The sequence below is a fragment of the Salvia miltiorrhiza genome, chromosome 6, assembly GCF_028751815.1.
Source record: "Salvia miltiorrhiza cultivar Shanhuang (shh) chromosome 6, IMPLAD_Smil_shh, whole genome shotgun sequence".
In the NCBI taxonomy this organism is placed as follows: domain Eukaryota; kingdom Viridiplantae; phylum Streptophyta; class Magnoliopsida; order Lamiales; family Lamiaceae; genus Salvia; species Salvia miltiorrhiza.
This window is the reverse complement of record NC_080392.1, coordinates 8,628,474-8,655,168: the sequence shown is the minus strand read 5'-3', so window position 1 is coordinate 8,655,168 and position 26,695 is coordinate 8,628,474. Positions and strand designations below refer to the sequence as shown.

The following is a 26,695-nucleotide window of genomic DNA, read 5'->3' as shown; positions in this document are numbered from 1 at the left end:
TACACCAAATGTCATTTTGGCCCACAAATAATTATCTCTCATTTTATTTAAAAAATAATATCTTCATTTCTCTTTTCCACTTTTTAGATAAATATATCTTCAAAACAATTTATTTTATATCTCCTATTTTATTATAAACTATTTGTTTCTTAATATATGTGCCTATGTCTTGTGGCCTATTGAATTGAGATGGATGGAGCCGAAAATTTCATGCCACTTCAGATTTAGTGTGCAACATTGGTTTGGGTCTAGGACATAATTAAAATTGTTAACTCATTATATACTAATTTATATAAAAAAAAAATCTTGACATTATTAAATAAGAAGATCAAGCATTATGACATTACGTGATATCTATCCTTACGTATGGTTTGATGTTGGAAAATTTACTTATAAATGGTGGTACACCATAATTAACTATGGCCAATTCATTGAGATTTTATTGTAGATTTGAAATCTACATGAATTTAATGTATTTAATTGTTCATTTTCCAAATCTACATGAATTTAATGTATTTAATTGTTCATTTTCATATTATTATGAACAAGTAATTAATACACAAATTTGATGCTTGAGAAACAATTAATGCACAAAGTTGATGCTTGAGAAATGTGGAAGATAATGTATCACACATTAGAACAGTAAAGTTCTTGAACGTTATTTGTAAGTATTACTCCCTTTGTTCCATTACAAATGTCACACTTTCCATAATGAAATGTCTCATTACAAATGTTTCATTCATTTTTTAGCAACATATTCTCGCTCTATACCTAATATTTAAATAATTTTCATCAACTCACTTTATCTACATTCTATATATTTCTTAATCTCTGCGCCCAAAAGTAATGAGACATTTGTAATAGGACGAAGATAGTATATCTTTAAAAGAAGATAATTAAGTGTGCACCACTATGGTACATTCTAGTGGGACTTTTGTGTTACCTGTTTTATGGCTAGCCCAATTTTCTACTCAAATGGTTCTATCTGTGTACAACAATTGGCGCTTTGAGGGGCACTTTGCATGTGCGCATTGTCGCGAGGAACCTTTAGTTTTAGCAAAGTGACTCGTGAAGATGGATTAGTGATAGTCCGGTAGTTCGATCGTGTCTCTCGCGTCAAATACAGTGTGGTGTGGTGCATACATGGATGTGCCGGTCCGAGTCAGGGCCAGGGCTCACATATGTTCAGGTCCAACCGCTCACACCTGTTCAGATCATATAAATAGAGCACCCTAGAATGGTCAAAAACACATCGTTCAACATATCATTTCTATCGTCTATCATATTTTGCAGATAATTTTAGTTATATAGAAATATTCAGTCTCGAATATCTAGTAATTTGTTGGAACATTGACATATGGTGTAACATCTCGAGTTCATTTTAGTTGTTTTACCTTGGGGATAAATGTTGTGGACCGCAAGCAACTGTAATGGAGCATTATTATCTTACGGATAAAGAGTTCAACTCTTGTCTTGACTCGTATAAAGATAACCAGGGCCGGTCCTGAGGGTGGGCGGGCATGAGCGACGGCCCAGGGCCCCAAAAATTTGAGGGCCCAAAATTTTTAATATATCCTATTAATTATAGATCTTATGTATACTAACAAAATAGTTCATCTATTGATTTTGGGCCCAACATAATTTATTGTCAAATTTATATCTATCCTATATTAAAAAGAGAGTTTTCAATTTGAAATCAATTTCAAATTAATTTTAAAATTGAGTGACAATTTTGTAGTTATAATAAAATTGAAGGTTTATGTTTAAACTATATATATTTCTTTTTATTTTCATTTTTCATTTTCTTTAACTTTTTATTTGTTGTTACATTTGTTTCCAAAATTGTGAAATTCAATTAATTATAAAATATTTAATATGCATATCAAATTGAAGATCATGATAAGAGCTTTAATATGATACTATATTTTATGAAAATATTTGATTTAAAATGTAAAATTTATGCATGTTTAAATATTAAAGTTTTATAAATTTCTCTCTCCTCTCTCATCTTTTTAAATAAATATATTTTTAATTCTTTTAAATTAGTATTTTATTTTTAATTTTTTTAACTTATTTTTTATTTTTGTTTTTAATATCAAATTTTATAATTGTTAATTCTTTTTTATTATTTTTAATATTCAATTCAAATATATTTAATTAAATTTAATTTTCTATTATATTTATAAGTATAATAATTAAATTAGTATTAATTTTATACAAATAGTAAAAACAAAAAATATTTTCAGTGCATTGCACGAGATGCAAATGCTAGTTGCATTTAAAACTTAAAGTTCAATTTAAAATGCAAATGCTAGTCGCACTTTGCCGCCGGTAATATATTTAAGTATATAAATTAATTAATATTAACAATACCGGCGGCGGCGCCGTCGGTGATCATCGGAGGCATCCTTGCCACTGGTATTTCCGCCGCTATTTTGAAAAACACGGTCGTCCCCTCCATCGTCGGTGGGCCGCCGATAATTTTGGTCGCAAATTATACGTTTTTTTGTAGTGGTAGTATGATATTATATTAGGGCCCCATTTTTTAATTTCGCCCAGGACCTCAGTTTTGTCAGGACCGGCCCTGAAGATAACATTATTATTTTAGTTTCATTATTGTTATTTCAATTCTTTGTTGCTAGATTGATTGTCTGCTTGAGCATTTTCAATACACACTTTATATATATATAACATTTGAAATGTAAGATCATCTTGAAGATCTTCGAAATACCCTATGCAGGTTGTTCTCGTAAAATTTGGTGTCTTCGAATTTTCAGTCGTAAAATCTCTTAGAATCTTTGTTCAAGATCGTGTGAAGCTATGGAAAGTTCAAGTGGAAAGAAGTATGGGTCCACGAAAAGGCAAGGCAGGGTGCTACATGATCACGACAAATATTAATCTTATAATTAATGGTTACTATATGGAGAAAATTGTGTGGTTAAATTGTTTCCACATATATTTATTTTACATATATATAGAGTTGGATTTAAATATCTAGTTGTACATTTAAATTTTATATATCCTGTTGCTGCATGTTAATTGCGTCTTGATTAAGACTCATTTTAAATCAAAGAAAAAGAGAACAAATATTTAATAATCCATAACATTTGTCCTTACTTTATTCGTGATTAGTTATTCTTCTCTCTCTCTTTCCGCATGCACTCAAAATAGAACCTCGTCAATAATAGTTGATGCGTCACGAATATAAGACAAATTTTAGGAATATATATCATCTGTTTCTGGGGTGCTTCTGCGATACTAATTATTTAAATATTATATACTCAATATTTATTTAAATTTAAAATTTATTATTACCCAAAGAAAAAAAAAACAGTACTCTCACATTTTAACTTTTTAGATGATTCGAACCCACAATCTATTAATTGAAAGAAAAACGTTTTACCAACAGACCGCGCTTGATCATCGTCAATATACTCCATATTTATGAACATTAGAAGATTTTGTAGTTTATAGTATGGTGGCTAGATATGTTTATTATTGGATCAAGTGCCAACTCTTGCACGTTTGAGCGAAAATCAAATATTGTTATATAACTTAACTCTTATCATGGAATGACAATGAAATGCAACTCAATTATTACTTGTCACCGCTCAATATATTTAGAGCTTATATGTTATGGCTCCGGAACGGCGATGAAGTTTTAGTTCTACAATCCTTTGATCTCTAATCCATCGATAGGTTGTCGACTAAATTAAATTTAATCGCAAAAAACATAATAATAAATTTTATTTAATTTTAGTTGGAACTTTCATGAGCGTTTTTGTTCCGTCGCCCATTAAATGAACCTTACTAAAAAAAGAGAGAAAAAAAGAGTCTAATTTTGTAAACGTACGACATTTAAAGAATCATCTGTGATTTGTGCGATCTGATTTAGAGGGTGTTTGACTAAGCTTGTTTTAAAGAGCTTATAAGCTCTTGGAGCTTATAGGATGTAATTTCTTAAGAGCTTATAAGTTGTCAAAGTAAGTTGTAAAAATGTTTGGATAATTGAACTTATAAGTTAGAGAGAAAATTTTATAAATTAGAGAGCTAGTTTCTTTGTTAGAGAAAGAAAATTGAAGAGAGATGAAATGAAAATGATAATATGAATGCCGCTTATAATGAATTTAAAAAATCATAATTGAGTTATTTTTGTAAAATGAGTGCCGGTTATAAGATAATGAGAAAATAGGTTGGGGTGGATGAACTTATTTTTTTTAGGAGCTTATAAGCTCTTAGAGCTTATTTTTACAGCTTATAAGCTATTTAAGAGTTATTTTGCCAAACACTTTGAACGAGATTATAAGCTGTTTAAAGAGGGGGTTATTGCCGAAAAATACCTGTAATTTTTTAATTTTCTGATTTATAACATAATCTTATAATTTGACCAGAAATTATATCAATTTTCAATTTAATCGTAATTATAACACGACCTTATGATTTGACCAAAAAATAGACCAAGTTTTAATTTAATTTCAATTATAACATGACCTTTATTTAGATAATTGTTGATCATCATAGATGTATTGCTATTTAAACTACCTTAATTTCACCTTCCTATTATAAATTAATTTAAACTACCAAAATTTCACTATGCAACCATCATTTATTTATAAATCAAATCTTTATTGATACCTTATACTTTCTGGGTCCATAACAAGTGTCTTCATTTCCTTTTCAAGTCCCATATACAACAAATGTCGTATTTCCTAAAAAAGAAATAATTAGGGCTTCAAATCAGGCTTAATTAACAGCTGTTTTACACTTAATTTCTCATTTCTACTCTCTCCCTTCTTCTCTACCTATGTCTACTGTCTGCCATCCCAATCAGTTCCATGAAACACTTCAATCCTCTGCCCATAACAAGTGTCTTCGACGAAATCGTCGATTCAAATGTTCGATGCTCCATTTACTCTTTCACTGCTCGACGCCGCCATGATGAAACGTTGTTGCCTCTTTGGTCTTCAATCCCGTGTAATTTGTGTTGTCCACAAATTATGCAGTTTAAAAAAAATTTAATTAGCTTAATTCAATTCAAAAATTAATTGTGTAAGTTTAAAAAATATTAATTTACTAGTAGCAGTTAATTAGGAAAGTAAAATAGGTAATATACCTTAAATCATGTGAGCCAACGCATTTTATACATTAAACACACTTCCTTGAATCAAGACATTTGTTATGGGAGGAAAAAAAATACTCCTCCCGACTATCTTGATAGTATTTTTTTTTGCACAGAAATCAAAAAAATAGTATTTTATGTATAGGTGAAAAAAAAATGTAAATAAAGGGTAAAATTTTTGTCAAATAAGAAAATATCTCAAGATAAGTGGGACACTTTAAAAAAGTGTGTCAAGATGTATAATACTCCCCCCCCACTTCAATTGACACTTTTACTTTGGGCACGAAGATTAAGAATAAAGGATTGGGTGTATAAAGTGGGTGGGGACCATTTGTTTAATGTGTATAGAGAAGATAGGGACCACATGCTATTTTTGAAAAGTGTCAATTGAAATGGGACAAACAAAAAAGGCAATATGTCAATTGAAATGGGACGGAAGGAGTATAAGACATTTTAATTAAACAAAATTAAGTCTCATCACATACTGTCAAGCAAACGGCTCTTTTTTTTTTTTCTTCATGTTATTATAGATTATTATTTTTTGTGGCACTTGGAAGTGACATCTTCTTAAATTCGTGCTTCAACGTCCTTAGCAAATCCCGTACACCAATAAGTCTATGTCTATATATAAATAAATGGTACAAATGAAATCGAAAAGAAGGGCGAATGATTAAATCTCTAACTCATGTGGATGAGATTTCTGTTACTCTGTTTGGAGCGTGACAGATATAAAAACAAGAATAATTAATATATGGGACTTTCTTGTTTAATCTGTCCCCCCTTCCATATGTATATGAAACCAATCTTCACCATACTATATATATACCCATATGGTTATAATATATATAGTGGCGTGGTGTGGCCAGAAATTTTTATTAGGGAAAATTGAATTTGTATAGAGATTTGAGAGAAGATCCGTGAATCAATTTTTTTTTTATCAGTCTATATAGTTATTAAACAAAACATATGAGTAATAAAATTAAATTAATATTTTCATATATTAAATAGATCTAGTATATTATTAGTTTGATTTTGCACATAAACCTTGAAAGGTGTAAAAGAATACATGAACTTTAATGTTGTAGCAATTTTATCACAAACTCTATAAAAATCTTACGACTTATAGGTTTAGAGATGTCTTATACGATATCTTTTAGAAATGTCCTATATAATATCATTTTTTTTAAAGTCCGATGAATACACATCGATATTTCGACTTGCCACGTCAGCTTTAATTTGAGCAAAAATTGAATTTGTGACATCGTATGAGACATCTCTAAAAGATATCATATAAGACATCTCTAAACCCGTAAATCGTAAGACTTTTATGGAGTTTGAATATCTAATATTTGAATTTGTGATAAAATTGCTACAACATTAAAGTTCATGTATTTTTTTACACCTTTTAAAGTTCATGTGCAAAATCAAACGACCCCCAAAGTTGGCGTATTTAGGTTCTAATAACCCTATTATAAATAATTTAAGAATAAATATTTAATGAATTAATTATTTCTATTTGAAAAATCAATGATGATTAATTTCTATGTATATTCATCGATTGAATTGCAAAATTTTTGAATTGTCCATTGTTAAAAAATTATATTCTCAATATACAAGGCTAAACATGTTATACTTTCCTCTTTATTCTCTTAATTGAAAAATAAAAAACATGTAAATTTAAGCCCACCCTAACCTCCATACATGGCAGCTCTGCCACCATATATAAATATACATGGGGAGTGGATCATGTAGATCTTACCACTTAATTAATTATAATAGTATATAGATCTTAACTAAAGACCACATTATATATGTATGTGACGCGCTAGGAAAGTGACACATGGTGGATGCTTTCCAAGGCAAAATACTCACATCGATAAAATAGAAATAAAAATTTTGAAAAAAAAAATATTATTATTATTATTTTTAACCGAATATTCATTTTTTTCCGCGGCCGTCGTCAAAATTATGCATATAATTAAACACCAATATGCATAAAAGTAAACACAAATATGCATGACGCTGGATAGAAATATGCATAGGAAAGTATCAGTATGTATGTGACCCATCTAAAAAAGTAGCAGTGAGAAAATGTACACTCCATGTGACAGTTCATTCCATAAAATTTGTATTGAAGTATTTAGAGCTCTTTCATGGATGTTTGGATAGAATTCATACTTTTCTGGCTTCATCCAATAAGTTTCATTAAAACTGAAAACATAGAAATCGAAATAGTCCAGCAAAGGAAATAGAAATTTATATCAATCATGAGTCTCTAAATAAAATGAATACTTTCACTTTCCAGCCCTTAGAATCACGATTTCATGAGTCTGCGACTTTTGTCGGACAGTTTCTGGAGTCATGATGTCCCCAAGTTTTACATTTTCTGCAAAGACGCTTAGGTTTCTGTGCGAGAATCATGGCCTTCTCTTGTTCCGATCTCTGCGTCCACCTACGCCACTTCCTTTGGTCTTGGCTATGTCAGGAGGCAGCACGGTAGGTGAATCTGTAGGTGCTGAACCATAAAATTCATTAAACAAACTAGTCTTTGAGCCATTCTCCGCAAACTTATCTCGAAGTTCAATGAGATTGTTGTATAATTGCTCCGACAACTCCTCATTGCCTTTAACATGTGCAATTGTCTCACTAACAGCCTTAAAAATACGAAATTCCCAACCTGATGTCGGCTATTTGGAGCTACTACACTGTAAATCATATGAATCATTGGGGCATAAAATGCTAAATTTGCACCACCGCACAACAAGATACTTTTGAGGAATATTGTCAAGATTCAAATTCCGGAATACGAAAAACATATGCTTGCACGGCATACCTTTCCTAACAAATAAATTACAGCTGCAGATCACTTCGCCCTCGGACTTCATGTGGCGCACCAAGAAAACACCATCAAGCTTGTCATCCACCTCGTAGATCGTGATGTTCCCTTCGGAGTACATCTTACGCATTCCACACGCCTTGCTTGCATGATCTATTTCATCCTGAACATCTTTAAAGACATAATTAGTGTAGACCACTGATGCGTTACGTTCGATGGGAAGATTAGTGACCATCATAGGGCTACGTGTCTCGTCGTTGTGAGTTGACAATTTGTAGTTATACCTCTGCGCATCAACACCACTGTAATAATTGGTATAAAGTAATACCAGATCAGAAGTTTTGTTGATGAATCTCTTGAAAAAACTATTCTCGCTTTAAGATGATGAAGTGGTACGAAATATGCCGCTCATGGATACATGTCTAAAATACGCAGGAATCCACATTGATCTTAGTAATACTGGTCTTTTGATTTTAATACATATGCAGATACAAGTTGATTTTCACCCCATTCACTGGCAAAGATAATCATGGGAAATGCGTCTCATTTGGAGCTGCGCTAATATCTCATGAAGACACGGAGTCGTACGCTTGGGTGTTGGATAGTTTCGTTCAAATCATGGAAAATGCACCGAGGATTCTAATAACGGACCAAGACCCAGGTCTCAAAAAAGCGGTTGCATCCTGTTGGAAAGAAACACACCACAGGTTTTGTATGTGGCACATAAATATCAAAGTTGCTGAGAAATTACCACCGAGATTGAGAGAAAATACCGCTTTCAAAACAACATATGATAATATTGTCTGGACTGACGACGATGATCCGGATGTTTTTGAGGAAAAATGGAATAACATGATTTAGGAGTTTGAGCTCTCTTCAAATAAGTGGTTCACTGACATGTTCGAAGAGAAGTTGCTACAACAAATAGCATTGTTGAATAAAATAGATGCATATATCAACAAACCTAACAGTTCCTTAATATTAATCAAAATATATCGCTGCATGAAATTTGTAACACACCTGTTTGTATTATAGGTAGCATCAAATGACACGGTATCTCCAAACAAACTGAAGTTCTTGACCGACGTCTCATCAGCCCAAATAATTCTACACAATTTATTGTCTTCATCGACATCATGGAAGAACTTAAATCCATTTCCAAGTTCTTGCCTATTTGTAAATGTCTCCAAGAGCATATGTGCATCAGATCCTTTGGAGTGCACCTTCAAGTCCCTGACAAAATTCTTGAAGTCAGTACCCGTGCATCCAATTCCTTCATAACTGCCCATAATCTCTCTGAACATTCTGAACGAACGCATTGGACCAATGTTAGCCTTTATACCAGAAAGTATGAATCTTTGTTGGAATTCATCCAGATTCCTGTTACTTGGCATGACATCTCTTGCTGGTATAGGAACCATGGAATGTGTATGTCCCTCAACAAATTCAATAATCTTGTAACATGTTCCCATCGCAAGCTTAAATATCACTTTGGCTTTACAGTCAACCTTGCAAGAGGTTGTCTTCCTCTTCTTAGACGTTGAATAATTGATGCGGGAGACTGGTGCTTTAAGCTTTTCCCATACTCCTTCTCTGTTACACACAACATATTGTCTGGTTATTGTTTCATCTTTTGCTTTCCTATTAGTGCTCATGCGAGCCTCAAAACCACATGCTTCTGCATAGTCCTTATAAAACTTCACAGCTTCGGGCAATGTTTGAAATATCATGCCAACATACGGTTTAATAGAATCTGAGCATCGAGGATAACACAATTGTCCATCTGCTGTTCTTGTTTGCAAATTATCTACAATTAAGAACAACATAGAAATTAATATGTTTCAAAGTCTAGTCATGCTGCTGCATATCATGAATCTCCATAGACAAATTTATAGCACTTCCACATATATTGTTTCCATCTTAATTGTTTTATAGTTTTTATGCAATTAGTTCATTGATGTTCAGAATTTTAAGTTGTTGATATAATTATTTCAGTTTAAAGATTTTACTCCGGGAACGTTCCATGGTATTATAAATTTTTTAATGAACAATAAATTTTTAAGATTTATCCTATTGCTTTTTTTTTTATCAGACAAAATGTAATTTCATTCAAACCGGCACCAGCGGTGCCAAAACATCATACAAGTCGAGAAATAAGCTCATTAGAGCTCCACTCGACAAAATTCAAAGCAACATCCACAATCCCAAAAGTTCGATTCCAACCCCAAGTTCTAGCTTTGATCTCCTGAATGAACTCGCCAACAGTCGATTTTTTCCTTAAAAAATTCTCTCAAAGATTTATCCTATTGCTGCATTTTTAAAGTTGCTGTTAAAATTATTTCAATTCTTTAATGAACGTTCCATGTTCCTTCGTTCTTCCATGTTCGTTCAAATGTTCTTCGGCTCTTACCAAACTCATTCGTGGAAACTGGAAACACTAAGTTCTTTGAAATTGTCTCTTACGGAATGAGGGAAAACTAAGTTCTTCGAATCTGTTTCACAATAAGTTATCTCTAACGAATAATCAGCAACGCAAAAAAAAACATGCAACGAATTGACATGACAGACGTAGCAAAACAATAATACTCCATTACTATTAAATCGCCGGAAATCTGATTCTCTGTCAAATATTACGTTAAGAGTATGAAGATAGGCAAACAGAAGAATAGAACTTACCTTGAGATTCCATGACAGTGGGTTTGAAACAGAGGTTTCTTTCTGGAGTGTTGAGCAGTAATTCATGGTGATGAAAGATAACCACGGCAAGTTAGGAAATAACCGATATTTTGGTAACTACCATATCCCACGTAATACTCTACCGCAAATAGACTAATTGATTGTATCTAATTTATGAATTAAACGTATATGATGAGATCAGAATTACAAAGTTGTCCTTTAGTCATAAAACGGACGTATATCATAGATTGATGATCAACGAAATTCCCAGCCCTTAGATTGCCCATAATCGACGAACCAGATTTGGTCTTCGTTCTTTGAAAATTTGGTGGTCTCTATAGAACCTCCCCATATATATATATATATATATATATATATATATATATATATATACACACACACACGCACACAAACTTGGGTATAATCGGGTTGCACCCTGACCTGCATCCTGACCCGAACTCACATTTTGACCCAACCCATGTAAATGACACTATTCAGTTATCAAATGACACTGCTTATAATGGACATTATTCCGTTATACAAATGACATTGTCTATAATTGATACTATTCAATTATATATACAAATGATACTGCGTATAAATGACACTATTCGATTATATAAATGACACTATAACATCACTATTCAATTATACAAATGACACTATGATATTTTAAAATTTTATAGTGTAATTTGTATAATCGAATAATGTCAATTATAGACAGTGTCATTTGTATAATTAGTGTCAATTATACACAGTGTCATTTACAATGTTATATCGGCATTTATACGCAGTGTCATTTGTATAATCGAATAGTGTCAATTACAGACAGTTTCATTAGTATAATCAAATAGTGTCATTTACATGGTTTGAATCAAGATGTGTATTCGGATCAGAGTGCAAATCAAAATACGGATCAAAATATAATTCGATTGTACCCAAAATCAGTTCTATATATATTCTTTTTGTCATTTAACAGCTTGTTGAATAGAAAAAGTAGTTAACATCATAATTTCTGATCTTACTATGAAATCTAGCAATTTACGATCACATTTATAATTTTGTTTTATTTAATTAAGAAGGCCGCAAAGATCGATCTCTTCCATGATTAAATTAAAACTAAAAGGTTTTCGAAGACATGTACTGTCAATATCCCATCATTATTTTTCCAAAATATTCCTAGATTCACAAAATAAATTGGTGGCCTGATATTTGGCTTCTTTCATTCATTTATATTTTCTCCAAATTCCCCCCCCCCCCCCCCAAGCACACACACATTTTTTTTTATTATTTTCTTAAAAATTAATTACAATATTTTTCTTTGCGTTTGTTGACGGACAAGGGATTTCGATTGGTGTCCTAGTCACTCGTCATTTAAAGGGTATGAATATCACTTTGCTACAATTTTAATGATGGTGTGTATGTATTTTTAATAATTCATCCATTCACAAAAATTATAATCTTATTATTACTACTTTAATAACTACAAAATATTCAACCATTAATACATTAATTTTGATATATAGTCCCTTGCTCCACTCATTCTACACTTTATGCATATCTTCTAACTACATTTAATCCGTGCCATCCGAACCATATTAACTTCAATTTTTATGGACAGAGAAAATAATATAGTATTGCATGTAGTTGTAAACCCATCCAGCTATATACCATGAAGTATTGATAGAAACAAGACGTTAATATATCTTGAAATTAATCATCCAATTCTCACTATTTTACCGTTACAACGAAAGAGGTGGGGTCACAAGAATTAGCATTGAATTATTTGTGTGATGGAACCGAAAATATCCTGAAATTATTGAAGAGATAGAAATTAAGAGATGCAGATAGAATTAAAAGTGATGAATACTAATGTTGAAGATGATAATAGCATAATAGCATGAGCAGTGGTATAATTAAAAATGAACGATGAAGAGATGGGCTACGTATGGCGATTAAGAATCACTACACACAACTGGTATAGATATATGTATATTAATGTGTGAGATCGAATTGAGATGGTTATGGGGTGGAGACAGCGATGGCGACATGCATGGGGCAAAAATATTATCACGTTCGCTGTCAGAAATTTAAGGTACGTCCAAATGCAGGTTGTTTTCGAATTCCTGCCTCAAATCTTTGGGGCCATGGCCTCCATGCTACAAGACACCTTTTGCAATGTCAACTAGGCCCCACATCTCTAATTTTTTCAGATTATTTTTTCATAATACAAGAAATTCAACTTGAAAAAGTACCTACTAATTAATAGAAAATTAAGGGTTCAAACACTAATATTTTTGGTGAAAATTAAATTAATTGGTAGTAGCTAGATGATTCTCTTATTGGTTGTGGTATCTGAAAAAACATAGGATTCCCAATTATCTGATTTAGGTATCTATTCCAATTGTCAAAAATGTGGTGCTTACTTGATCTGTGTGACTATATAAAGATAGAAAGTACCTGTCCTTATAGCTCCAGTAGTCAATTCTTTTTTCACACTATATATCCAGATCATTTCTCAAATAATTGATTGTTCTATGAGTTTTATTCTTCGGGTTATTATAACTAAAATTTTTCCAACTCTCAACTTATATAAATTATTTCTATAATTAATTTAATTTGACCAAATTAAATTGGTGGTACGTTTCCAATTATATAAATCTCAATTATTTTCATTAATTAAATCTTAATTTTTGATTGGGACAATAGAAAGACCATGTTAATTATATCAATTTTCATTTGAAGAAGCTTTATAAAAGGTAGAGGGGGATTATAGATTTTAGAAAATATGAATAAGAAAATATGTAAATTTGGCGTAAGATATGATGGAGGACTGGTGTGTCACATGATTGTTAATCCTATCATCTACAACTTATAAAATTAGAATTGACTATTGGGTATCATCTCGTCAAGAGCTTGAAAAATCATAATTGACTTTTGTGTATTGACTCAACCCAAAACACCTAAGGGATTGACTCGCAATCGTACGAGGTCGTCCTAGTGTAATAAGCTAACCCAAGTCGTCTCTCAAGGAAGGCTAAACAGGGCTCTGATCATGCTACGCACAGAAAACGGGAAATAAACCTAAACACTCTAATCAGAAGGTTGGGTCTGACACTCTCTCTCTGATTAACTAATACGTAATTAAAATAAAGCATATAAATTTATCTAGGCGAAAGATAGGAAGCAGGTGAAGAAAGCAATAAGACAACATAAAGAACTAGGGTTCTAATCTAACAATCTAAAAATCAATAATTAAATCCAAAATCATAAAGCAACAATTATCTAGGCAAGGAAAATAAACAAGCATTCAAATCTATGACAAACATAAATCATAATTTTTTCTAAGGAACATGTAAATGAAAAGCGACACAAATTCAATGGAGTATTACTCTAACAATCAACCAACAATCTAACTATACTAACTAGGCAATAAGATTAACAAGCATAAATCAATGCTAAATATCATTATCAAAACATATTCAATTATCTAGGAAAAGAGCAACCAAGAAAGCTTGTAGAATTCGATAATTCAATAGATAGAACTTACAATTGATTAAAGGAAACGACGATCTAGCGTAATCCGAGAGTTTCTAATGTGTTTCTCCCTATCAAAATACTAGGAAAATACAGTAAAATGGAGTTGGAGGCTGGATGGGTCGAGAATTGTGGCCAAAACCCTCAAAAAATGGGTTTTAAACCCTAAAAAACGTAACTGACAGTACCGCGACGGCGGCCGCCGTCGGACGGCGGCGCCGTGGACTCCCTTCGCAGAATGGGCACGGCGGCCGCCGTCCCACGGCGGCCGCCGTCCACTGCAATGCGCAGCGGTTTTGTTTTGGCCCGTTCTCCCTCGTTTCAAGTCGGATTTTGGATCCGTTTTCGCCTACGAACTCGTATCGAGACGAACTTCGATTCTTCTTCAGACCAATCAACTAAATTCTGACTTTATTTTTGTCCACATATCAATCAATTTGAGCATAAAATCCTGAGACAACAAAATTAGCACAAAAGCTCAAATCAATCAACTCTTGAGTGAAAGAGACCAAAATAAAAGTCAATATAAGACGTAAACACCAACAAATTCATCACAAAATAGGGCTAAACAACCCCCCACACTTGATCCTTTGCTTGTCCTCAAGCGAAGTCACGACACCAAATGATAGTTCACAAGAGAACTTCCTCACCATTCACATCTCCAACCAATCTAAGTCTCTTAGCCATTACATTCCTCACGAGATGTTCATTGTTAAGATTTTAAGAAGCAACAACCACATGATACAATTCAATCCGATCGGACCCGATTCTCCGCTAGAGGTGAATTTCCTAATGTGATTGCCTTTATAATCAAATCCCATTTTCCTTGAAGATGATAAACAATCAAACCAAATCTAATTTTATACATCTTTCTTTTCAAGGTGATGTTATTCCATTTTCAATAGATGGGCCAATTTTCATGAGATCAACACTTTTGGAGGTAATCCAAAATGTTCTCACGTGGTTTTCCATGCTCATAACACTACCGTCAGAGGAGCAGAGATCCAAAGCTATAGAAAACTTCACAATAAACCAACATTCAAACTCAAGGGATAAGATCGTAGGCTATCACAAGGAAAACACTCCCTCTAGCATCTACCGGACAAATCACGTCAAGAATAGCTCATAAGGATGTTGCATCCAAAACATTAAACAACTTACATCAAGTGAGGAATATGCATAGCCTGAGAGACAAAGATAGCAACCAAGCCAACACAAAGCATGAAATTTACTTGTGAACAAATCATCAAAGTGAGCATTATTACTTGAAGCCAAGCAACAATCAAGATAAAGGAGACCATTTGCCCCACACAAGAAAGCCCAAAAACACAACAAAAAGCCACCCATAGGATCAACAAACACCCCTCCCACACTTAAAATCTTGCACTGTCCTCAGTGCTCGCAAAAAGAGGGGGGAAAGAGAAAAACTTCCCTGAATATCGATCCAAGTGGCGAGCCCGTAGTTTCCCACGATGTCTGCCGTGTTAATAGGCAAAAATGCCCTTTTCTTATAAACACTTGTAAAAATGCCCTTTTTCATAAGTGAAAAAGGGCATTTTTACAAGTGTTTATAAGAAAATGACATTTTTGCAAATGCCTCATGTCTGCCTATCTCTCATCCATAGAACAAACAATCACCAACGCACCAACCTGCACCAAATAACAGAAAAAACCCAAACAAAACGAAAGAAAAACGAAAACAAAGGAAAGCAAGAAAAACATGGGTTGCCTCCCATGCAGCGCTAGTTTTTAAGTCGCCAGCCGGACTAAGAGGATCCCTTAACCAAAATCCGATTGAAGCGTCAGCTGCTTAAGTGCCTGTGTAAACATATCTTCTTGAATTGCTGCTGCGGGTCCTCCTAATGAGCGCTCCATGCTCATATCATGAGATGGTCTTCTATCCACACATCCAACGAGATCGAATGACACAACCTCATCAAGCTTCTCTTCCAGTAGCAAGGCACACAGAAGGCCTTGCTCTTTATCATCTTCCTCTTGCAGTTTTTCCAGAAATTCCTGCTCAATGTCAGCCTCATCCTGCAAGTTAGCAAGGAATTCCTCCACAATCATTCAAATCTATGGCAAACATAAATCATAATTTTTCCTAAGGAACATGTAAATGAAAAGCGACACAAATTCAACGGAGTATTACTCTAACAATCAACCAACAATCTAACTATACTAACTAGGCAATAAGATTAACAAGCATAAATCAATGCTAAATATCATTATCAAAACATATTCAATTATCTAGGAAAATAGCAACCAAGAAAGCTTGTAGAATTCGATAATTCAATAGATAGAACTTACAATTGGTTAAAGGAAACGACGATCTAGCGTAATCCGAGAGTTTCTAATGTGTTTCTCCCTATCAAAATACTAGGAAAATACAGTAAAATGGAGTTGGAGGCTGGATGGGTCGAGAATGGGGGCCAAAACCCTCAAAAAATGGGTTTTAAACCCTAAAAAACGTAACTGACAGTACCGCGACGGCGGCCGCCGTCGGACGGCGGCGCCGTGGACTCCCTTCGCAGAATGGGCACGGCGGCCGCCGTCCACTGCAATGCGCAGAGATTTTGTTTTGGCCCGTTCTCCCTCGTTTCAAGTCGGATTTTGGATCCGTTTTCGCCTACGAACTCGTATCGAGATGAACTTCGATTCTTCTTCAGACCAATCAACTAAATTCTGACTTTATTTTTGTCCACATATCAATCAATTTGAGCATAAAATCCTGAGACAACAAAATTAGCACAAAAGCTCAAATCAATCAACTCTTGAGTGAAATAGACCAAAATAAAAGTCAATATAAGACGTAAACACCAACAAATTCATCACAAAATAGGGCTAAACATGTATCATCTCATCTGTACATTGAAAGACCAAAACTGTCTTCTTAGTATTATCTTGTATGGAGTTTGACATACCACCTTTGACTTCTGAGCATCATCTGATTTGGTGTTTGAGAGATTTTTTTAGGCAAAGAACAAAATCAATAATAAGAATGATGACTATGGTTGTACCTTACGAGATTATGCCCAAGCTAAGTTGCTTTTTTTTTTCTTCTATTTTTTTCATTTGTTTGTTCTCAGCGCTTTGATGAAAGTGCAACCCAAAGTGATTGATAGTGACAGTATGATAAGAGAGAGGAATACACCAACTCCTTGTGGGATCGATCCTGTACTTACCGCTAGAGAAACCTAGTTGTGAAGATAGGAAACTATAAATTTATGTGCACGAAGTCTACAACAACTGGCTCTGTCGAGAAGCTAAAAGACATGCTGAGATTGTCAAAGAGCCCATTGAAAAAAACACTAAGCTGAAAGACAAGATCGAGTTGTGCTACAAGATAAGTAGCGATGAGGAAAAGGCCAAGAAGAAGCTCGTAGAAAAATTTGGCATGATCTATCACGAAGCTACAACCAAAGTGCAACCTAAAGCTACCCTTGCCAGAGAATAAGCTCTAAAGAAGAAGAACAAAGATTTTCACATCGCTGCCAACAAGATCAATTAAGTTTAGAGTGCCCAAAGAAGTCCTATGATAAAATCTGGAATAAGGTTCAACTCATTTCAGAATGTGAACTGTGTATCAAAAAGTGGTGTCAAGACTGTGTTCGTGAAAGTTGCAGACAGACTCAACTCTCCATTCCAACATGCCAAATGTACAATGGCTGCTGAGAAACTTGGAAGGTCTGAGATTAAAATTTCAAACGTGTTAATCCTATTAGACTCCCTCACGTGACTCAGTTGAGAATCAATCAGCATAAGCCTCATCAGCCGAGGAAGCTACCTGTGTTTTAAAAAGCGCGCCTAGGCGCGCCTAGGCGCGGGCTTTAGTATGGGCGCACGGTTTGGGCTTTTTCCAGTGCCAGGCGCACAAACCTACGAGAGGCGCGGCCAAGGCGCATGTAGGCGCCGAAAGCGCGCCTAGGCGCAAAAGCCCAATAGCCTGCGCCTCTTGTGCATTTAGGGTTAGGAGTATTTATTTCAATTTTAGGTTTTGAGTTATAACTTAAAAACAAAACACGCATCTCCCTCACTCCACTCCTCTGCGCCGCTCGACCCCTGCCCACCGCACGCCGCTGCGCCGCCGCCATCCGCCATCCGCCGCCGCCGCCGTCGGCGGTCTGCTCCAGTCAGGTAAGTACTTCCATTCCTTTTTTGTAGTTTATTTCAAATTTCAAATCCTTTTTAGTTTTTAATTCAGTTTTTAGGTTTTAACTATCTTTAATTCAGTTTTTCCTTTTTAGTTTTTATATTTTCAGTTTTTAACTTTTTTTAAATTTCTTTTATACTTCAGTTTAGTCTTTAAGTAATTTTTTTAATTCAGTTTTTTATTTCTATTCGATTTAGTGTCTATCTAATTTATTTTTTAAGTTCTATTCAGTTTATAATTCAAATTTTTAAGTTCTTTTTTATTTTAGTTTTATAATTTCAGTTTTGATATTATAGTTTAACAAATTTCATTTTTTTAATTTCAGTTTTAACTTTCACTGGCTTCGGATAAGTCACGTGTATCATCAACGGAGGATGATCATGATGATCCGACTAAAAAATATGGGACTCCTAATCCTTCGAATAAAATTGCATGGACGTGTCATTTTTGTGGGAAAGCCACAAATGGAGGATCCTATCGAATGAAGCAACATTTGGTGGGAGGTTTTAGGAATACAAAGAAATGTCTTAAGGCTCCCGAGCATGTAAGGACGGAAGTGAATGCTTATATGATTAAGAAAGCAACTAGTAAAGTGCTTAATCAATTTGCTAGAAATCCGTCTCAAGATGTTGGTGATTATGGTGAAGAAGAGAAAGAGGTGGAAATTGAAGGTAGCTCGTCACGCACCATCACGAGTAAAGTGCCACCGGCTTCAAAAAGAATGAAAGGTCCCTTAGATGTTTTATTTGCATCTAAGCAACCTAGTTCTCAATCTCAAGAAGTATTGAAGGGTAGGAAAGATAGAAAGGGAATTTTTGGTCCTAGTGACAAAGTATGTAGGGACAAAGCTTGTGAAGCTATTGCAAGGTTCTTTTATGACAATGCAATTCCCTTCCATCCGGCTACTAGTGATAGCTTCAAAGGAATGGTTGAAGCTATTGGACAATATGGTCCGGGGTTGGTTCCACCGAGCATGTATGAGCTAAGAGTTCTTTTTCTTCAAAAGGAAGTGGAAGCCACGAACACCAAAGTGATGGAGTTCAAGAAAGAATGGGCCATAAAGGGATGTTCTATTTTATCCGATGGATGGCGTGATTCGGTGGTGCAAAAGGATATTGTGAACTTTCTTGTCAACTCTCCAAAAGGGTCCGTGTTCATCAAATCGGTGGAAGTTTCCGAAGTTGTGAAAGATTCAACCACTTTGTTTGTGATGCTTGATTCTATTGTCGAGGAAGTTGGAGAGATGAATGTTGTGCAAGTGGTGACGGACAATGCATCTAACTATGTTAAGGCGGGTAAGAAGTTTAAGTCATCTATTCATCTTTAATTTTATAATTTTCAGTTCCAACTTCCAAGTTGTTTTTACTTAATGATTAAAGCTTAATCCTTTTTTTATAGGGAAATTGCTTATGGCCAAAAGACCACATCTTTATTGGACTCCATGTGCCGCACATTGTGTGGACTTGATGTTGGAGGATATTGGAAAGCTTCCAAAGATCAAGAATGCCCTTAAGAAGGCGATCTTCATGAATGGTTATATATATAACCATGTCGGCGTTGTGAACATGATGAGGAGATTCACCAATCAAAGGAATTTGCATCGACCGGCGGTCACAAGGTTTGCAACTTCCTTCATCACTCTTGCACAATATCACAAGCAAAAAAATAATTTGAGGAAGATGGTCATTTCGGAAGAGTGGATTGCTTCAAAGTGGCAAAAAGATGCGGGGGGGAAGAAGATGACATCTTTTATTTTGCAAGACACATTTTGGAGGAATGTGTTGTATGCTCTTAAGTTGGTAGGTCCTCTTGTGAAAGTACTTCGAATGGTTGATGGGGATAAAAAACCGGCTATGGGATACATTTATGAAGCTATGGATAGAGCAAAGGAGGCTATTGCTAAGAGTTTTGGTCACAAGGAGGAGCATTACAAAGAAGCTTTTGGGATAATTGATAAAAGATGGGATTGCCAACTTCATCGCCCTTTACATGCGGCCGGATACTTTCTAAATCCGGAAATCTATTATGATAATCCGGAGGGAGTGAGTTGTCAAGAAATTGAGCATGGCTTGTATGAAAGCATTCAAAGGCTAGTTCGAGATAATTCAACACAAGACAAGATCATGGTTGAGCTAGATGCCTACAAAAATGCAACGGGTCTATTTGGCAATGCACTGGCGATTAGACATAGAAAGATGAAATCACCGGGTAAGATTTAATATTTGAAATTTCTAATTAAGTGTTCAAATAATTAACATTTCATATTCTAACAACAATTCATTTTTTAAATGTCTATAGCGGATTGGTGGTCTTGTTATGGATCTTCAAGTCCCAACCTCAAATCATTTGCAATAAAAGTTCTTAGCCTCACTTGTAGTGCTACCGGGTGCGAGAGAAATTGGAGTGTCTTTGAACATGTAAGTCATTATTTTATTTTACTTTCACTAGAGTCTAGAATACATAAACTATAATTTTAACTTATTGTCTTTTATATTTTTATAGCTTCATACCAAGAAGAGAAACCGATTGGCACAAGATCAGCTCAATCACTTGGTTTATGTGAAGTACAATCGCACTTTGGAAAGGCGATACAAGAGGAAAGACACGATAGATCCTATTTTATTAGAAGAGATTGATGATAGCAATGAATGGTTGCTTGGACATATGGATGGGGACTCTTCTAATGAAGATAGTGATCTTGTGTTTGAGGATGATAATTTGACATGGAGTGCCGTTAGCAAGGCTTCGGGAGCTAATGACCCTATTTATAGCACTAGACATGCATCTAGAGTAGATAAAGGAAAGGGTGTAGTTGCTTCGGGTTCGAGGACGAGAAGACTCTTAGATGAGAATGAAGATGAGGATGGGGATGAGGAAGCGGAGGAGATGGAAGAGGACATTGGTGAAGACAAAGATGATGAAGGAGATGGGGATGATGCACTTAATGATGATGATTATTGATTAGTTATTCGATATTTGATCGTACTTTTAGACTTGCGTAGTTTAAAACTTAAGTATTTGTGTGTCTTGAATTTTTATGTGTTTTTAAATTAAGTATTTATGTGTTTAAGTATTTGTGGTGTTAAATATTTGTGTTTTTGGTATAAAATATATTGTAGGTAAATATATTAGAATTTTTTAGGCTTTAGTGCGCCTCGCCTACGAAAAGCCCGCGCCTGAGCTTAAAGCCCTGCGCCTAGGCTCCGGGGAAAGTTTGCGCCTTGTGCGCCTCGGGCTTTTTAAAACCCAGGAAGCTAGTGCACAAAGAATCTCAAGCTAGGAATATAGTGAAAAAAGTTCCCTTCCTTTATAGACTAACTTATAATTGCAAAGCTTAATTTACACCTTCACAAAAGCACAAGCATGCACAACCCTCATATATGCACAAAGTAACCTACTACTCATATGTCAGCTTTCCAACCCAAGACCAATCGGTCCAGGATGGTTTATATTGATTTATATGGAAGATAAATCTGCGTTGATTCTTCAATCAGATTGCTCAAGAAGATTTGGATTCCAAAGGGAACGAGTAAAATGTTAGGACCCAATCTCAAATGGGTACCAACGGGCATAATTTTTGCAGGTAGCCTCAATGGAGTGTATAAGATGATAGGAAAGATAGCTGAGAAAGGTCTCGAGATTCAGGATATCAGACGATCAGTGTTCACAACAGAAAATCAAATGCTATCTCTTAGAGTATCCGAAAGATATCAATCCAGAAACGTCACTTGACTAAAGTTCCAGTTACCACAACCAGCAAGCTAGTCGAAACAATACATGATAAAGAATCCTTCGAATGATGGAACTATCAGTTAATGCAAGCTCACTCAAGCACAACAAGAATCAGAGCGCACAACCACAAATCCTTGATCAACTCATCAACCAGATCAACTTTAATTCAAGGAGCAAATGAAGATCTAGCCTGGAAGAGCTGAAGAGTCAGAAAATGATGCTGAAGAGGCTTAGAGAAATGATTGAAGATCACAATTTAACTGAGAGTTCCCCTAAAGAAATCATACTGACAATTGGTATTGTACCAACAATTAGTATCATAAACCAATGGGGAACATCAACTGAAATTTCAAATACTCGTTTTGAAATATCAGCTGATACCCTGGCTGATCCATTTGTCACCTCATTATCTCTGCTATTGGAGCAAGGATCAACAGTCATCAACAACAATCAGTATCAACAATTAATATCTTCAACAATCAGCCTTTGATATTCAATGTCAACTAGCCAACCATCATATTGACAAGTAGCTATGAAGATCACTCATCCTATTATTGACAATCCTTGAAGAACGCAAAGAGAAGACTGGTGGTCAAGAAATCCTTGTATGGAGCACGAATGATGAAAAAGTTGAAACTGAAGAACTAGCTCCACTAGATCTTGCTAATGAGATGAGAATTCCCATCAAATTCTCTTGAAATTTATGCCTTAGAGCAAGGGGGAATGCCATCAGCTCCAAAGTTGACTCAATCACTATTTGCTCAAGCTAAATCTGCTGAAAAATTGAAAGAAAGGTTCAAAATTAGCATTACTCAACACGAAACAAAGGATATTTATCACTTCATCAGAAAACCATGTCTAAAAGCATGACAAGATTGTTGAGAAAATTCACTCCATCAGTCACCATGTTGATCCAAACATCAAGCTATAGAGATGAAGAAAGATTCAAGACGATTTAGAAAAATTGATAAGTTTTCCCATCAATAAGACTGATTAATTTTTAGTCAGACTACAAGGAGTACTGAAGCAAGGGGGAACACATGCTGATAAGCCACCTCTATATGCTAATTGTATCATCAGGTGATAAGTCCAACAACTAACGATTAAATAGTATATGTTGAATATTGTATTAGTAGATAAGTAAGTTGCATTTAATTCAGATATATAAGCATGTTAATCATATATCTCTATTATCTTGCATTAAATATGTTTATATGGTTTACGTGTTAAAAATACAAGATTTGTATATTGATATTTCACATTAAATATATATGAATAAAAACTAAATATTTTCTTGGAATTCACAATTAGACACTATCATAGAAGAATCATATCAGCCTTGGCAGAGTCAAATCCCATCAACTGTGAGCCTAATTATTTTAAATGCAAGATCTAAACACGGAAACATAGGCCCTGATTAGGCAGTTATGAACACCTAAACTAAAACAGTAAATGAGACGAAGATTTACGGGGTTCGATCGTGAAGATCTACATCCATGGGTAGGGTTTTCACTATGATTGAGAGTTTTTACACTTTACATTATGAGCTAAGAGAAAATGAAAGAGAATCCCTAAACTCGTAATGAAACTTCTATATATAAGCATAAGAGTAAACCTTTCCACAACTAGTGGTGTTTGTTGATTACCCGATAGAGAACTTGGAGATGTAGATGCTCAGCTCAGATGCGAGCAAACTCACAGAGAGGTTGCACCATTACTGTAAAGTAGAAATTATTGTCTCATATTTTTCCTCCCGATAAATTGCATACGAGGATGGACAGGCTACCAATGTCGTGGCCTCACAAAGAAAATATAGCCTAGCTGACAACCAGCATCCCAACAACCATAATAGGCGACGTTAGTGGTGCCAAGGGCCAACCAGAACCGGCGGTTCGACCCTGAACCGGCCCGGTGGTCAACGGTTCTGGCCCGAACCGTTGACCACCGGGCCGGTTCAGGGCCGAACCGCCAAACGTTAAGGGCCGGTTTAGGTTCACATATATTTCGACCCTGAACCGGCGGTCCGAACCGGTGGTTCGACCCTGAACCGCCGGTTCCAGCCGAATTTTTATTTTTTTTTAAAATCAAATTCATATCCTACATTTTTCAATGTGGGATTCAACTGAACTTATAAAAATATAACTTATATTCATGTAATATATAACTTATAAACATATAACTTATAACTTATAATTTATAAATATATAACTTATAACTTATAAGGTCTAGGGATCAAACCCCATTGCTCCCCCTCTCCCAAATGTCAAAAAAAAAAAAACGTATAAATATATAACGTATATAATAATTTATAAATATATGTTGTATTTTTTAAATTTTGCGTATATATATACTTAACTTTAATAATTTTGAAATTACTCAACTTAAAAATCTTAAATAATATAATAACCTACAAGTGTTAAAATTTTAATAACTTACAAGTGTTGAAAAACGCAACATATATTTATAAGTTATTATATTATTTAAGTTGAGTAATCACACATTGAAAAATATAGGATTCTTTGAAATGTGTAGTACACTATAAATAGTGAAGCTACATTAAGTTGAAATTATCCCACATTAAAAAATGTAACATTCTGTACCATGTATAGTACACTATAAATAGTGAAGCTAGTCAAGTTACAATAAGTTGCAATTATCCCACATTGAAAAATGTAGGATTCTTTACAATGTGTAGTACACTATAAATAGTGAAGCTACATTAAGTTGAAATTATCCCACATTGAAAAATGTAGGATTCTCTACAATGTGTAGTACACTATAAATAGAGAAGTTACATTTGATTAAAATTAAAATATTATTTAAGTTGAGTAATTTCAAAAAATTTCAACACTTGTAAAGTAAAATTTTTTGAAATTTCATCACAAATCATTTAATTTCATAAAAAAGAATACAAAAAAAAAGGAAAAGCCCGTGAACCGCCGGTTTTTGGCCCGGGAACCGCCGGTTTTTGGCCCGGGAACCACCGGTTTTTGGCCCGGCCCGGAACCACCGGTTCAGGGTCCGAAAACCGGCCCTTCAAATTTTAGGCGGGCCGGTTCAGGTTCATGAAATTTTCGAACCTGAACCGCCGGTTCGGGCCCGGAACCAGCGGTTCGTGAACCGGTGGCAACCCTAGGCGACGTGAGAATGTTTAGGCTGCGTTATCTTTGTGGGAAAACGATGGAAAACAAATAGTTTTCCTCATTTTCCATCTTTTTCATGTGTTCTCTTTGTTAGCAAATTTTCTCCGAGTAGAAGGGAAAATTTTCCCGGGCAACCCCTTTTCCCATATTTTCATCCCAAATCATGATAATATTATCATGACCTGCAGGTGTGATAAAATTTTCCCATGATGTATATTTTTATGATCTTCCAATTTTGCCCTTAACACTAAGAATGTCAGTGAGTCCAGTCTTATTCGGATCGAAACCATTAACTTTTTTTTTCTTTAATTTTACTCCCCACCCCATCCCACTCCCTACCCCACGCCCCCACCCACCCCTCCCCCCCCCCCCCCCCCCCCCCCCCCCAACCCCAAATTTTTTTTTTAATTTTTCTCGCCACCTCCACCCACCCTCCCCTACCCACGCCCCAACCCCACCCTCCCCTCCACCCCCAATTTTTTTTTTTTAATTTTTCTCGCCACCTTCACCCACCCTCCCCTACCCCATGCCCCCACCCACACCCCCCCTCTCCCCCAATTTTTTTTTTAATTTTTCTCGACACCTCCACCCACCCTCCCCCCACACCCCCCCCCCACCCAATTTTTTTTTTAAAAAAAAATTTCTCGCCACCTCCCCACCCACCCCACTACCCCACGGCCCCACCCACCCTCTCCCCACCACACCCCTCCCCCCACCCCAATTTTTTTTTTTTTAAAAAAATTTCTCGCCACCTCCACCCACCCTCCCCCCACACCCCAAAAAAAAATTAATTTTTCTCGCCAACTTCACCCACCCTCCCCTACCCCACGCCCCCACCCAGCCACCCCAATTTTTTTTTTTTAATTTTTCTCGCCACCTTCACCCACCCTCCCCTACCCCACGCCCCCACCCACCCCCTCCCCAACGCCCCCCCACCCCCCAAATTTTTTTTTTCTCGCCACCTTCACCCACCCACCCCCTCCCCACAACCTCCCATCCCCCAATTTTTTTTTTTTTTAATTTTTCTCGCCACCTTCACCCACCCTCCCCTAACCCACGCCCCCCACCCACCCCCTCCCCACCACCACCCCCCACCCCAAAAAAAAATTAAAAATTTTTCTCGTCACCTCCACCACCCTCCCCTACCCCCACGCCCCCACCCACCCTCCCCACACCCCCCCCCCCCAAAGTTGGATGGGGCGGGAGTGGCGATAAAAATTAAAAAAAAAATTGGGGTTGGGAGGGTGGACGGGGGGGGGGGGCGTCGGGGTAGGGGGTGGCGTGAAAAAAAAAACTTGGCTAGGGGGGAGGGTGGGTGGGGGCGTGGGGTAAGGGGTGGGGTGGAGGTGGCGAGAAAAAATAAAGATTTTTTTTGGGGGGGAGGGGGTGGGTGGGGGCGTTGGGGTAGGGGAGGGTGGGTGAAGTTGGCGAGAAAAATTTAAAAAAAAAAAATTGGGGTTTGGGGCGGGTAGGGTGGTTGGGAGGGGGTGGGTGGAGGT

General features: G+C 35.7%; 2 protein-coding genes across 2 annotated transcripts; both read left to right on the top strand.

The window, feature by feature from the left end:
* The first annotated feature begins 19,730 nt into the window (after window positions 1-19,730).
* On the top strand, window positions 19,731-20,540 carry LOC130990449 (uncharacterized). The gene has a single exon (XM_057914683.1). The coding sequence runs from the start codon at window positions 19,731-19,733 to the stop codon at window positions 20,538-20,540; it is 810 nt and encodes a 269-aa protein (XP_057770666.1).
* A 69-nt stretch (window positions 20,541-20,609) lies between these two features.
* Window positions 20,610-21,422, top strand: LOC130990448 (pheromone-processing carboxypeptidase KEX1-like). The gene is made up of 2 exons (XM_057914682.1): window positions 20,610-20,738; window positions 20,824-21,422. The coding sequence occupies exons 1-2, from the start codon at window positions 20,610-20,612 to the stop codon at window positions 21,280-21,282; spliced, it is 588 nt and encodes a 195-aa protein (XP_057770665.1). The 3' UTR covers window positions 21,283-21,422.
* The last annotated feature ends 5,273 nt before the right edge of the window (window positions 21,423-26,695 follow it).

Coding starts and splice junctions, on each gene's coding strand:
- LOC130990449 (XM_057914683.1), top strand. CDS start 19,731: ATGGCCAAAAGACCACATCTTTATTGGACTCCATGTGCCGCACATTGT.
- LOC130990448 (XM_057914682.1), top strand. CDS start 20,610: ATGTCTATAGCGGATTGGTGGTCTTGTTATGGATCTTCAAGTCCCAAC. Junction 20,739..20,823: donor ATTGGAGTGTCTTTGAACAT/GTAAGTCATTAT, acceptor ATATTTTTATAG/CTTCATACCAAGAAGAGAAA.